The sequence below is a fragment of the Artemia franciscana genome, chromosome 15, assembly GCF_032884065.1.
Source record: "Artemia franciscana chromosome 15, ASM3288406v1, whole genome shotgun sequence".
NCBI lineage: Eukaryota > Metazoa > Arthropoda > Branchiopoda > Anostraca > Artemiidae > Artemia > Artemia franciscana.
In genome coordinates, this window is record NC_088877.1 from 16,580,058 (window position 1) to 16,596,108 (window position 16,051).

Here is a 16,051-nt window from a genome sequence, read left to right on the forward strand (position 1 = left end):
ATGATGAATTACAGCATTTATGTAAAGGATTTAAAAGATTATTTATATCAAAAGATCTAAGCCCCAGCCTAAATGAAATTCTTCAAACTGTCATTAAAAAAGTCAACTATTAAAAGCATAACCACTTCAGTCTAGGTTGTTTATTACTTTGTTTGAAAAAATGGGCTCAGAGGATACATCAGCGCTATTTCACACCAAAGCTCGGTGATTATTTCGAGGAAGTGTTTTAAATAGGATATTTGTAGTTTGAAAATGAAGTGTTAATGTTTCTAAAGGAGTGCAAAAAATCTTCAGCAAAGTGATACTGCGATATACAGTTTCATTCTAAGATAACTCACTTGTCGGTGGTCTTGGATGTTGCGAATTCCTTTTGTAAGTTCTGAAAGGTCAAGGTTTTTGATTAGGTACCAAATACCCTTCATTGCAAACAATTATAAGCTGAACGACAAAATTCTGATTGATCCATCCTAAAACCTCAGCTAAATTTTAAAAAAGTAAATATTAAAGATTGTTTGCAAATGTTCGATAATTCTTCGTGCGCTTTGTATTTGTTTCACTGTGTATTCAGATGGCCTCCCACGCTTCTCCTGCCCGATATTTAGTTATTTACTTATCCTTGTTACTTTTCTTTTGTGTTTTTTGCCGTGTTAATTTTTGGAATCATTAGTATGATGAGATGTTGGTGTTTTTTCTATGTATTTGTACTGTCCTAGCCTTACGAGCTCCGCTCTCTGTTGGGACGTAATACTGTTTTTGCATTTGTTTTTAAAGTTTAATAATAAAATTAAAGTTAAGTTACTTGAGCGATATTTTTTTTCGAAAGTAATGTGTTGAATAAATCTTTGCAATAGAGAAATTCCAATATTCTTGTTTGTGAAGAAAATATACAAGGCTTCATTAAAAACTTGTCACTGTAGGAAGCTGCTTTGGAAATACTGACTGTTTTTCGAAAGTTACTGAGCCTGGTGCACGAGATTCAGCATGAAGAGATTCCCCAAGAACTAACAACTTATATTGTGATTCGTCTCCCAACTTTAAAAGGAAAATTTAAAATACTTTTATAAACACCTACAACTATTTCTTTGGGTAAAACAACCATTTCAACCGCCGAAGCAAGGTATTCCATTGAGCTTGGCAGATAAAGAGCAGCGCATCGATCTTCAAGGTAGTGACTTTTTAAAGCTATATTTTGACAAGACGACTCCTTAACAAGGTTCTGGGAAAGTGTAAAAGAAGAGTGCCTGATGTTGTTTAAAAAAACCATGAGAATACTAGTCCCATTTGCAGCTAAGTATTTCTGTAAAACAGAATTTTCTGCCATAGTATCAATGAAGTCGAATAGTATCACTAAAGCTCTGAATTCTAATATTAATTCTGTTCCTTTGATTCTGCTTTAAGCAGCCATGTTTTCGAAAATCCTAGCCACAACATACTTTTTCAAGAATCCGCCATTATTAGCAATGATCTAGGCATAAAGCAAGTAGTTCGAAAAGCAATTAAAATCAGACTAAAGATTAATAATAATATGTCCTTAATTAGGGATTTAGAAGAATATTCACTGAATGGTCTATACACAAATTTAATTAAAAATGACCTCACGAAATATTATAAAAAACCAATAGATATTAACACAGAACATGTCACAAATAGACCTATAAGATCAGCAGCGAAAAAAGCTAGGCTGGCATTAAAAACGTGTTTTTAAACCATTTTCTTTCATTTCAATGAATTGCCTCGTTTCATAACAATTTATTTATCAGTCCTGGTTGAACTTTGCTGAGGTAAGTATGCTGGGACTGTTTTGAAAAACTGTTCATTTTAGTTTTATTGATTTTATCCTCTTGTAAGTTGTTTTTTCTTATTTGTATTGATGAGGAAGGTCCTTGGACATAGGGGCTGAAACATTCATTCTAGTTTGTTTCCCACTGACTTAAAAAATTCCCTATTATATTCTTCTTGTTTTTGGTGTTTTTCATAAAAATGTGCCTGAATAATTGCAGATCCGTATTTCACATGCTAAAGGGATTTAGTTTTAAATAAAACACTGCCGCTGGCAGTACCATATTAGAATTTTCACATATACTCTTGTTGAATTTTTATTACAATGTTTGTAAGCTCCAATGGCAGGAAAAGGGGCAAGTTTAAGTTTACTACGGAGATAGAGATTCATTATTATTAAAAGTTAAAACTGAAAATTTATTAGATGATTTAATTAGTGGCATCCTTTGCCGAGGGTTTATGTCCTGCCACAAGGACTGAATACTTGAAGCACTCTAAGCCTGTATCCAGAGAAAAGTGTTGTACACCTCTACAACGCTGTGAATCAGAATTTATTTTTCACCCCCCTCTCCCCACCTTGCGTCTTAAAACAAGTTTTTCTTTTGAATTTACATACAATTACATCCAGAATTTGATAAATATTACTATTGACCCGCTCCCATCTTAATTTTAATTTTTTGCCCTATTACAAATGCTACCCTTCCAATGTGAAAAAAAACACCCTCAAAATTGTGTAAGTCTGGGTGGAGAGTCTGCATCTTTTTTTTGTAGGTAATGTGAGTACACCTTACCCGTCTTTTCATTTAAAAATATTTTTTGCGATGAATGCTTCAACACTGCCTCTCGGATCTGTTTTTCAAAAAGGGCCCGAATGTTACTTACACAGGAGTGTACTATGTCAACTGGGTCTACTATGTCAAAGTACCACTACTTGTAGGAGCATTCAAAGAGTCTCCAAACTCAACCCTTAAAAAATCAAATTTTGCGCAAAGCTGAATCGCCTAAATAAAAATCAGGCAATATAGGGGGATGAGCTAGCACTACTTTGTCCTAATTCCCCCACATCACTGTCACTGGTAGGGGCGGGCACCTATTCTTCCAGTACCCTCTCAAGCTTGCTTGTTGGTAGTCGTTCTAACAAACGATCTAAACATTCCGCATCGTGGTTGAGATCCCTCACTAAAGTGTCTAGATTAAAAGGTATACTAACTGGGTTCATCTGCCCTACCTAAAAATCCCCTCCCATTCACTTTCCTCTGAAATTTTACATTGATTGTCGTGGAATTCCGAAGGTGGGGACAATATTTTCTCGATTTAAGCCCTTTGAGATGTTGGTATGTGAACAAAAAAAATAATAAGAACTAATTAGCTCATTGAAAAACTTTCGATTTTGTCCTGAAAAACAATTTATATTAGGTTGAAAAATGAATACAATATTACTCTGTAAATTTTTAAGGGGGAAAAGCTACCCTTAGGATGTATTGAGACCTCACACCCCCTAAAGGTGAAAAGACCAGAAATTATTCCATACATGGGCTCCAAAAGTGGGCGTTCACATCCATAGACCCCTGCACTACCAGCTAAAATACGTTACACGACGGTTAGTTGCCCCCTATATGCCTCTGCTATTATAAACTTCCAATGAGTCTTAAAATACTTACGAAGAGTGAGTTTCTGTCCTTTGTCCGGGCTTGCCCCGCTTTGCTCCCAACAAAATCCGTTTGCAAATCTTTGACTCATGCTGGAACATCAATGGCGTCCTGGAAAAAGAGTAACAATCGTTATTCCCTTGAAACACTTGTGATAATAACATGAAAAGGAGTATGTTATTAACCCTGAAAAAGGAATAGCCCCTTTTTAATGATAGTATGACCCCTTTTAAACTTTGAAATACTGTTCGGTAAGTCACACAGCTAGGCTTCTTTGAAACATAATAAAGGCAAATTTTCAAGCTAATTATACCCTTAAAAAGCGGGATTGATCAACAAAAATATCTCTAGGTGAATCTAAAAAATTTTCATTGTGAAATTATTTTCTTAGCGTTAAAAGAATATATTTGCTTTGGGACTGAAGGGGGTGCAATCTTGTCATGTATGAGCGCGGATCTCTATGGCTTCTTAACTTCACTGCATTGGGACTTGAGCGGCACAGAAGGACCCTAATCTTTGCCTTGTGTTGGTGGTACAAGTCTTGAAGGTCCTGCAGCTTCACCGTCATGGGCCTTGGTGTGTACATAAGTAGCCACGCTCTTGCATCCCCTTTCATCTTTTGGGTATTGGTCAGAATGTTCCTTAAATAGAAATGAAATTTTAATTTTTCAAGAAGTAAAAAAAACATCTTATTTGATTATTTATGGAAATTAGTTTGCATGAAAAGGGTGCATATGGTTAAAACAAATGGAAATGTGTGAGCCTCTAAGAAACATGGAATTTAGCTCCTAGAAATAACCCCATTGCCCTCTACCCGCCTTAACAGGGCCTACACATGCTGAAAATGCCTTAATGATAGGGAACTATGGTGAGCAAACATTGGCAAATTATATGTAATCCGAGGTTAGCGAGTTGAATTTCAAGTTTAATAGGGATCTAAGACACCTCCGCCTCAGCCTTAGTAAGGAGGTACGCCAAAAATAGGATATTTGACGTAAAAATTTGAATTAACGAATTTCGTAGACGGTAAATATTTTCTTTGAGTTTTAGACAGAAATCTATTCTTCATATTTATTTCGCACTTGAGCTACATAGCACCTTTTTCTTAAATTCGACTTTTATAAGCTGCGTGTAATCAAAAACATGACTTCAAAATGTTTTCATAGCCCCGGTGTAGGGGGAGGGGCTCTCACATAATAATTGATTATTATAATCAAAATGTTCCATTTCCAATTTTCCGCATAGAATCCTCGCTAAAAATACTATAGTCCTTAGATATTTCCTCTGTGTTTTTATTCTTCCTATAATATAATACGAAATCTAATCTTCACACCTATTTCACACTTGAGCTACGAAAGTTTTATACAAGAGCGTTTACATTTAATAAGCAAAACTTCTAGATTAAGAATGAATTTCAAGTTTCAGCATAGCATCTCTATTTAAGTTCGACTTTAATAGGCTGCATTTAACCAAATGTTGCATTATGACTTCAAAATGATTGCATACCTCTGATATAGGTGTAGAAGGGGCTTACATAAATATTTATTGCTATTGTCAAAATGATCATTGTAAGATTTTCTACATGGGATCCTCGCTCAAATTTCGATCTATTTAATCATTATTTCTTAATTTGAGCAAAAACCAATACAGTATTTTACTGAATAATTGCTCCTTTTTCCTAATTACTTTTCTGATGGAGTTTAACACATAAAGCAGATGTTAGCCGACAAAATGCATTACGTTAACACTTGCAGAAAGTAACTCTTTACCTCCTGTGTTCGATAATTAAACTTGAAGCCCAATATACCTGCTTATGGAAATATTTAAGCCAGGTTGAATTGTGCTATTCACGGTTCTTTCATCCATTAGTTCTATGACTGTCTACCTTAATTTTGCCCTAGGAATGACGCATGGATGATAGATCGATAGACTTATCTATCAACAAATGAACTGACATCATTTTTGTACAATTCTAATAAGGGGGGTTAATGCCAGACTTCCCTCTCACTCAATCGGACTATCTGTCTTGGCTCTTTCTACGATAAGCCATGACTTGATGCCCATAATTATTAATTCAATTACTTTCCTGATGAAGTGTAGCACACAAAGGAGATGTTAACCAACAAAATTGCATTACGTAAGTGCTCGCAGAAAGCATCTCTTTACCCCCTGCGCGCGATAATTAAACTTGAAGCCCAATATACTGGTTTATGGAAATTTTTAAGCCAGGTTGCATTGTGCTATTCACGGTGATCAAAAACTATCGTAAAGAGGGAAACATATACTGATTAATGCCTAGCCTCAAAAGTTGACGGAGGTAAGTTTACTCTTTTGCTAGAATAGCGAAAGGTACGTTGGAAATGCAAATACAGTAAAAGAGTATATATTTTAAAGCAATAAACGATATTCATTTATCAGTGGGAGAATTTTGTAATATTAGGGGGTGGTTTTTTTCTTGCTATTCCACATAGAGTTTTATAGCAGGTTAAATTTGGATACAATATCCCTCGTTTTTTGGTGAGAGAGGGGCATACACACAGAGGCTCACCAGAATATAGGCAGAATTCTATTTCTTTTTCAGATTTCTAGAAACGTCCATTTTAGAGAGTCTTGATATATCGCGTTACAGATTCGGTATTGGACTGATGAAATTTTTAGTCTATTACCCAGTTTTATACCCCTCGAGAATGATAGAAAATTACCCGGTCCCTCTAGAACACTAGCAAGTCCTTTTCCCTAGAAAATATATAGAGGATCACGTGACGCTTCTATTCCTGGAAATAGTGGGAAAATACTTTGTTTGTTCTGCTAGAAAAATATCATGCCTTTGCTTTTAGAAAACCAATAGACGTCTAGACGGTATAACGGTTCTGTTCCTACAAATGGCGCAAAAATTCTTCGTTAGCAGACAAGAAAGGGCTATTTGTGTGTGAAACATGAAAATGTTGTGTGATGATCAATTTGGAACGTGTCCCTACTTGAGGGTCACTGTGATCGGAGGGCAACTGTCCCCCCTCCTACGCTCATTTTCCTCAAATACATCGGATTGAAACCTTAAGACAGTCATTTTGTTGAAAATAGTCCAAACATCATTTAACAATGCCTCCAGGGTTAACTCAACCCCCGCCCCCAGAACCCGATTCTTAAGTTATGCCCCTGGGGCATTTACGGTTTTTATTGAAGAGGTGCTCGTATAAGCTATTGAGGAGGCTCATTTGATTGAAAATTGAAAGTTCTAGTTCTTTTTTAAGAGTCGACAGTGATTGGAAAACAACTAGCCCTCCCCCAACGTCTTTTTCCCCTATTTTTAGACTGTCGGTTTTTTTCCAAAAGTAGGCCTAAGCTCATATAATAATGCTTCCAGGATTGAAACAACCCCCCAGAACCCGGGGGCAAGCGTTTTAAGTTATGGCCTGGGGCCTATACCGTCCTTGTGGAAGGGGTGGTCGTAGAAACTTTTGAGGATGCTCATTTGAATGGAAACTGGCCGTTCTAGTTCCTTTTTAAGATTCGAAAGTGATTGGAGGGTAAACAGCCCATAATGTAAAAAGATCAAAATATAGAAATAGCCATTTTGTTCAAAACAAAACAACAATGATCCCAAAGTTTCAATCCCCAGCCCCCACAGCAAGGGCTGTAATTTAAGCAAGTTGTTTATTGTTGCTTTGATACTTTGATACTTTGAATTGCGAGGCCATTTCAATTTAGGAGGCAAGGGCTGTAAGTTACGCAAGTGGCTTATTTTTACTATTTATACTTTCTGGTTTATTTATACCTTCTTCATTTTCGTATTTTTTCATTGAAATTGTTACCTTGATACAAGTTTTGATGAAAATATTGATGTTGAAATGAAAATTGAAACGGGGAGTGTTGAAAAACTTGAAACTTTGGCAATCAAAAACGAACGGAAATTAGTTAAAAAAAATTCCAGAAAATATGTTTTTCAAATCAGAGTAAAGGCCATATTTTGGCTAAACGCGGTTTGGGTTTAACGGGGGTTGAGTTAAATGAGGATTGAGTTAGATGAGGCTTCAATTGTAAGGAAGTTGAGTTGAATGGGGGCTGAGTTGCACGAGGGTTGAATTATATGGAGGTTGAGCTGAATGAGGCGTAAGTTGAATGAGATTAAGTCGCACGGATATCAAGTTGAGTGTGGGTTCAGTTGCACTAGGGTTCAGTTTAAAGGTGGCTCAGTTAAACTAGGGTACAGTTACACGGAGCCTGAATTGCATAAAGGCTTAGTTGAACGGGGTTGGGTTGCACCGGGGTTCAGTTGCATTTTAGCTCAGTTGCACGAGGATTCTGTAACAGGATTTAGTTGCATCAGTTTCAGTTGCAATGGAACCGTAAAATTATTCAAGGATACTCCTTTTAAGCGGGTTTTTAATGTTTTTCAAGCAGGTAGACTATAGTATTTTTAAGGACTGCCATTTTCTGAACTTTAAAAAGGTAATTCTGCTCAATTCAACATTCCAACACAAAATTCTTTCTTATTATGTAAATTCCATGAAGTCTGAATATCTTTATTTCGGGCAAAAAATGGAAGAAGTTAAATGGTTTTTCTAAGGTTTCCGTGAAAGTCTGTGTCGGCTTTTAGGGCTCTGCCCGTTATCCAGACCTCTTACTAAAGCTTTACAAATTATGGAAAGACCAACCAACCAATTCTAAATAATTTGGCAACACAAGCTAATAATGTTTATAATGGACGATATTGGGTGATTCTTTATGAGATGGAATTGTCCTATACTTACGATATGCCCTGCTATGTGGCCGGACTTATCATACGATACGGCCGGACTTATGATACGGCCTCCTGACTTATCTTAATCGCTGAATCTTTTTAGACGATTCCTAAACACATGGAAGACATTGAAGTCGATATTTTCTTTTAAGGCTTAAAACAGAACTTGAGTTTCTGACATTGACAGATGACAATTGAGAGTTACATTGAAGCCTTAAATACAGATTTTGCTACAGCAAAAAATTATAATTTAGGATTGTGTATTACGAAATCTACGAGTATTTAAAATGTGTACTAGGTGCGTCTGACCAATTTGTTCAATTTCTTAGAAATTTGGTGAAAAATGTGTTCAATTTAATGAATAGTTAAGGCAAGAACTAGCGAAATCATCGATGACGTATCTCCGTCTGAATTTGATCCAATTTACGAGATGTATTTAACTATTTAGTTTAGTTGCATGAAATCCTGAATGCTATTCATAATTTATTTTCGTCGAAGTGAGCCTAGGCAAGCATTGTGAATGGCTATCACTAAAATCGTGTCTTCAAGACCCAGACCTAAATCGGGTGTTCAATACCCTGAATCTGAAATTGGGATAGTAGTTGGCTTTTTTGAGAGCCGACGTTTGGATAACTAATGGCTAGTACCGGTGCTCTAAGAATCAAAAGAATAATAAAAGAGTACGCAACTTGGGCCGTATATAAGGAGCTCTATATAACCCTTGAAAACTGTATATATTAAATAATTATTCAGATTTAAAACAATTCAAATTAGATTCCAAGGGCTGGGGCTTTGGAAATACTTTTGCTGATTTTTTCCTTGGTAGTAACAACCATAGATACTTTGTAGCAAAAGTAAATATTTAATTCTTGTGACTATATTAATATTTCTTTAATGAAGGGAATAGATGTAGCACAATGACGCGAAAATTGTACTTCCCCATGGGACCCAAGCCGGGTACCAAAAAAATCAAATTTAATTTGAAATGCATAGATCGCTATAACTGATCATAAGAATATAAATATTATATGCTGACAATAAGATACAAATAAAAGAAGGGGAATTCTTCATGTTTGTAGATGTATTTAAACTAAACGTGTTTGAGTTGTATTTTCTAAGTCTTAATTTTCCTTTTTTGACATATTTTGTTCCTAAGGCAGATGTTTGCTCAGGATAGCTTGTAGTTTTTGACCAAGCCTTATTTGAGTCCTACTTATTTTTAAGACAAGAAAAAGGAAAGAAAGGCTTTTTCTCTTCCCGCTGGGAAAGTCCTTGAATGGAACATGTGCGCAACAGGTTGCAAATACAGATTTCTATTGTCAGGTAAAAGCAATAAAGTCATAAAAGCTCAGTCATACTTTGTGTCTTGATTTGGTATGTCTGCTTTCAATTCAAAGAAATTCCAAGAGCGGCTGATATTGCCACTTGGGTAAGGTGCATTTAAATTTAAGAACTATTATTCATCCTATTTTTGAAAAACAAAAGGAATTAAATATAGAATTTTAAAATGTTAATTTCGAGTACTTTCTACAGTGATTAAGGTGAGGAGGGTTTTGCAGGGAATTTTCCGCAGAGGAATTTTTTTTGGAGGGTAATTTTCTGTGAGAAAAATTTTCGGAGGCTAATTTTCCAAGAATATTCTTTCTTCGGATCTAGCGGCAGAGCGTGACAGGTAAGCTAGTAGGTAATATTCAGACCAATCTTTCAAGCTATAGAATATAGAATGAAAAAAAAAAAAATCAAATTTAATAGAGGTTATCACTATGAACAGTAGGGTCATGGCTTCATGAAAATTTATTTTTGGAGGGTAATTTTCTGCGAGGAAAATTTTCGGGGGCTAATTTTCCTAGCATTTTCTTTCTTCTGATCTAGCGGCATAGCGTGACAGGTAGGCTAGTAGGCAATATTCAGACCAATCTTTCAAGCTATAGAATACAGAATAAAAAAAAATCAAAGTGAATAGAAGTTATCACTACCGACAGTAGGGTCATGGCTTCATTAATGTCAAGCTTGAGGCTAAAGTGCCACCACGGCTTTAATGAAAACAAGTTTAATCAAAGTGAAAAGAAATACTAATTAAATTTTGATGAAAACAAAATTCTTGACGTAGAAAATGTGGAATTATATTTAGTTTTATGATTTAAAAGAGTTACTTATTTTCTTCTTTTTTCTTCCTTTTATGATCATACTGTTCAAATTACAAATGTACAGAGAAACCAATTGGCAAAAGAGGTATTTTAATTTATTATGCAGCCTTAGCAGGGCTGTAGCCCAGATTCCTGTTCAGTGGGAGGGTATTTTTTCCGAGAGAGTTTTACAAAGAAAAACCCTAAAATAAGGGATCAAAAACGTGTTTCTATATATTTTTATCACGTTGTTGCGAGTCAGATAAACATTCCACAGGGGGGGAGGGTCAAAACCCCTAACTTCTCCCCTGAATACGGTCTTTAAGCCCTGACTTTTTTTGCTAGTTCCTTGTCGCTTAAAATTACTGATTCACCATTCATTGGATTTTACTTTCCGTTTGTGCGTCCATAGTAGTTCATACCTATTTTAGGTTGTACATATTGTACGCATCATTTCAAGCCTTGATTATGTGCTTTATTTTTGTATGAAATTATCTTTTTTAATTAAGTGTGTGTCCGTTTTCTAATTGGCATATTGCTTTAATATAATATTTGACAATAAGCTATTTAAAAGGCGTTATTATTCATTGAACGGATTTAAAGGTAAGAAAACTTTGAAAAAAAGTAGTGCCGAATTGTAATTGTAAAGTTTATTTTGAATTAATACACTGAACATTATTTATTAAAAGCAATATGTTTTATCAACAACCTTAGAAATCTAAAAAAAAAAACAACTTCGGTGAATGTCAAACAGCATATGTGAAATCAAGACCGTGTCCATGGGGAGGGGGATTAGGGGGTTTGAACCCCCCTTGAAATTTTTGTCCAACAAATTTTGATGCGTTTTTAAAAGTTTTTTTTTGTAAAAGAAAAACCTGAAAAAAATTATTTTGTAAACTTTCCCCCGAAAAGAATCATGGATGCGGCCTTGCAAGAAATATTTACTTATTGCGTTCTTATTTATGAACGCCTAAAGAGCTGTATTTGCCTCATCTTTGTAATCGACAAAATTAGGAATCTTACGCCAATTTTTTTAAAGGCCATTTATGAAGTATGTAGTTAGTGGATTATCACTAAGTATAATCTTAAAGCCGATTTTCCCATTTAGAATGATTCCCTAAACAACCCCGAATGAACATGACTTGAAACAGGCAGATTGTCTATTTTTGTAAATTTGGGGCCGACAGTATTTTGGAAGTAACAAGGACCGAGGGCCCCAATTTGGGCCCCTTGAAAAAGGTTGGGAACGATAGGAAGCTAAGTCTGCAAACCAAGAGTAGAATATTAGAAGCTACGGTAATAACAGTTGTCAAGCATGGTTCAGAAATGTGGGCGCTTTGGAAGGCAGTGGAAGATTTTTCAAATGTTAGAGAAAAATTATCGATGGCTAGTTGTAGATACCTATTTTAACTTAATTTGACTTAACTTTCAACTTTTTCGTTATTAAACTTAAAAAATACAAAAACAATATTATGCCCCAACAAAATACAAAAAACGTCAATATTTCATCGTAATAATGATTCCAAAATTTAACACGGCAAAAGACTAACAAAATAGAAAAAAAACTCATAAAAGAGAAGTAACAAAGATAAGTAAATAAATAAATATCGGGCAGGAGGGGCGTGGGAGGCCATTCCAGACACAGGGACACAAAAACAAAACACACAAATAAGAAGATCAAATAATTTAATTTTCCATCATCAATGGTGAATAATCAAGATTTTAGCAAAAAATCATTAATATTTTCTTTTTTAAATTTAATTGAGATTTTTGGGATGGATCAAACAGAATTTTATCATTCAGCTTATAATTGTTAGCAATGAAGGGTATTTGGTACCTAATCGAAAACCTTGACCTTTTAGAACTTACAAAAGGAATTCGGTACATCCCAGACCTCCGACAATCCGAACGAGGCAGTAAAATTATTAGAGATCTGTCATAGAAATATTTTTTATAATTTTGGATTCGAGAATGCTATATAGAAGTATTTAATACTCTAAAGGAATAATGTTTAAATTTAATAAATTTAAGAAGAGGAATAATGTTTTAGTTTCCGAAACATTTTCAAGTTTTGAAGGTCGATGTAAGAAATTTCCAAGTATTCCTATTGCCCTATTTTGTAGTACCTGTAAGGGTTTTATATGCTTCCAAAATGTATTGAGATATACAACTGAGCAGTAATTCAAATAAGAAGTAATTAAAGAGTGGTAAATTATTTTTAAAATGGTACCGGTAAATTTTTAAAATACATCGACCCAATATTTTGAGCAAGTTTTAATCTTAAATACTCCATATGATTATGAAATGACAAAAGGGGATGAAGAAAAACTCCTAAATAACGATATGATTGGACCCTACAAATTTTTGGATCACCAACCTGAAGCTCCTGACAAGAAGTCTCTCAAGCGGCACGTTTTGAACGACCAAAAACCATAAAATTAGTTTTTGTAAAATTTGTTACTAGATTATTGGAAACAAAACCATCGATTTACTGAGGTAACACTTATAGTCAGATTTTCGATCAATGTCGATGAATCCCTACCTTTAACTGTTATAGCTGCATCATCTGCAAATTGAATTTCATGGCTAATATTCTCATGCAAACCTCGTGGAAGATCATTGATGTAAATCAAAAATAAAAGTGGACCTAATACTGAGCCTTGCGGGACATCAATATCAATAAGACTTTTTAGATTAGTCATTTTTCCGCCGACATCTATTGTGATTTTGCGTCCGCACAGGTATGATTTAATCATTTGTAATCCTTTCCCTCTTATGCCGGAATTTATCATTTTGTCAAGAAGAATTTCAGAATTTAAAGTGTCAAATGCTTTTTTTATATCATAGAAAACAGTAGCCACATGGAAATCATCATCTAAACAATCATTTATTTCTAATGAAAAAGCTGCAACTGCGTGCTCTGTCGAACGATTTCCAAATGTATATTTGGTAAAGAAATTTATTTTATCTAAATAGCTAGAAATCCTTTCTTTTAAAATTTTTTCAAACACTTTAGATAATGCCGATAAAATTGTAATTTGACGATAATTACTTACATCGTAATTTGTTAATTCGTAATTTCGTAATTGGACGATAATTTAAATTTGTTAAAGGGTAGCAATACCCTTTAACAAATTTGTTGATAATTCATCATATCCCACTGAATTACCATTTTTATATTTTTGATAATCTTATGGAATTCTGCAAAACTAACAGGGGCCAGAAATATGCTAGTACATTCATTGGGGGGTAAATATTCTTTATGCGACCTGTAAGGGGACAAATCTATTCCTGCTGAAACAATTGCTTGACCAACACCAGCAAAATAATCACTAAATATATTACCAACATCTTGCAGTTCTCTAACTTCTTTACCATTTATATTAATTAATACCTCAGGATGTGATAACTTTTTATTTTTTCCAATTTTATCCTTAATTAAATTCCAAGTTTTTCGAGGAGAATCAGAATTTTGAAATGAATTTTCATAATACACTCTTTCATTTTCTCTTAGAATCCTTACTAACAGATTCTTATAGTTTTTCGCTTTGTTGACTTCTTTTCATTATACGGGAAATATAGCGAAAAATCAGCCATAAGTATGTGGTGATCAGATGAATCATCAGGAATGACATGTGTACTAATAGCACTTTCAGGTGAAGAAATATTATCAATTAGTGAATAGATAGATAGATAGATAGATAGATAGATAGATAGATAGATAAGTGTATTTCAAAAACCCATGGGCCATATACACACAGAAATATAAATAAATAACAAACAAGCAAGGAAATTAACAACAGTACGAATTACAAACACGCACAAAAAAACAGAATTCAACGCGAAAAGTGCCTAATCTAACAACAAAAGAAATTAGTCATATAAAACTTGTTCTTCTTATTAAGGATTGATCTATATACACTCCCACTCGAAATGTTGTGGTTGGGTTACTATTTTGCAGACTACACGGAAGCATCAAATTAATCCCATGCAAATAAACTTTCCATAAATCCAAGAGCACCGGGAATTTCCGGAGAAAATGATCCAAGTCTTCATCATCATCATTACAAAGGGGACAAACATACCGCCCATCAGGACCAACTATCATTTTATTTTTGTCGAAAGTTTTTTGCCTGTTCTGGATTGGAAGACAATTCGTCCTAAGTTGAATCCAACGACGGAGAATCATAGCCGGTAAATTAAATTTAAAATATACTTCCTCTCCAAAATTAGGTTTTACCTGATTATAATTTTGTAGGGTTGTAGAATCTAAGACTAGCCCTTGCAAATGCTGAATTTCCTGACTCTCTAATATAAATCGTACCTGGCTTTCTAAATATGTTGGTACATCACTAGAACAAAGACCATTATTCCATAAATAAGGCATTCCTACTTTTTCTAGTAATGATTTAATCATGACGTATGAGTTATTCTGGATGGTACAAGACATACAGGATATAATCCATGAGATAGCGGACATTCTAAAAACCTCAAAGTTGACATTCTAAAAACCTCAAATAGACTATCCAGTCTATTCTGATTAGCAGAAATAAGGCTCATTAAGTCAATATTAAAATATCCCATAACTAGATAAGAAGTATTAAGACTAGCTAATTTATCTAAGAATTTTTCAAAACCATTTTTCAAGAATTTTCCATTTTTCAAGAATTTTCAATTCCTAAATTCTATCTGACTAGCTGACGGACTAAGGTAAATAACTGCGATTAGAATCTTCTCATTATTTGGAAAAAAACATTCAACAACACAAGATTCAAATAACATTTCAATATTCATTGGCAAAAAATCTAGTCTTGCACGGGCTGGTATGCAACTTTTAATTAAAACAACAAGACCACCTTTCTTTTGCATACTCCTCCCAACGTGAAACAATTGATAACCATCAACATGAACACTTTCAATTCAAAACTCATCTAAAAAAGTTTCGCATAAACCGAATATGTCCGTATCAGATGTCGACAGAAAAGTGTCAATTGTATCCCTTGCAGTCGTCCAGCCCCGGCAATTCCAAAACGATATCTTCCTTGTTCTAGAATTTTTCTTTGCCAATCCATTCAAAAATAAATATTGATTTTTTGGTATATCTAATATGCTGCTATTATCGTCATTATCACTAGCTACAATATTTTGGAAAACTGAATGAAATAAAAGAGAATCTCGCACAAATTCTTTTAACCTTGATGATGGAATTTCATCACTATCTCTATCCATTATCAAATATTACCACCATGTCAAGAACAACCACACCACGACCCATGCACCCAACAAACAAAAATAAAAGGTAAAAGACACAGAAACAACTAAGAAAAGAAAAAAGAAATGTCTTCATTCTAAGACAAATTCTTTCAAAATTCTACCGCTATTCATAAAGACCTCTGTGTGCTTCAAAACAAGCAGTAAAAAAAACATAGATAACTAAAGACAAAGAATAGTAATAAATACATGGAGCAACACAAACTAGTGAGAAGATAAATAAAAAACAAATAAATACGAGACAAAACATGATTAAACGCTTCCTACTTGTATATTTTAACTAATTTCCAAATATTAATACGTATTACTAAATATCCAACAGTTCTTCAAATAATGTTTTCAGCATTGAATGAGTATCCAAAAGTTCTTGAAATAATATTTTCACATACATCCAAATAGAGGTCTTAAGTGTGTCTTACTCTGATGAAAGCATTGAATGAACTATTTGAATGACCTGTGTTTAACAACAAGCTGTACGACCAGTG

The 16,051-nt window shown here is 34.3% G+C and overlaps 1 protein-coding gene and 1 long non-coding RNA gene across 3 annotated transcripts in view; one reads left to right on the top strand and one right to left on the bottom strand.

Moving 5' to 3' along the window:
• The window catches only part of LOC136036105 (uncharacterized), a 164,093-nt gene extending 149,295 nt beyond the window's left edge, over nt 1–14,798 (bottom strand). For both annotated transcript variants that reach the window (XR_010619636.1, XR_010619635.1), the window contains exons 1-2: nt 14,620–14,798; nt 3,441–3,539 (exon numbers count right to left, since the gene is read on the bottom strand). This is a non-coding gene — a long non-coding RNA (uncharacterized LOC136036105). The remainder of the gene's footprint in view (nt 1–3,440; nt 3,540–14,619) is intronic.
• Nucleotides 9,511–16,051, top strand: part of LOC136036103 (synaptotagmin-15-like) — a 64,083-nt gene continuing 57,542 nt past the window's right edge. The window contains exon 1 of the mRNA XM_065718105.1: nt 9,511–9,598. Coding sequence (XP_065574177.1) covers nt 9,546–9,598 — 53 coding nt within the window. The 5' untranslated portion in view covers nt 9,511–9,545. The remainder of the gene's footprint in view (nt 9,599–16,051) is intronic.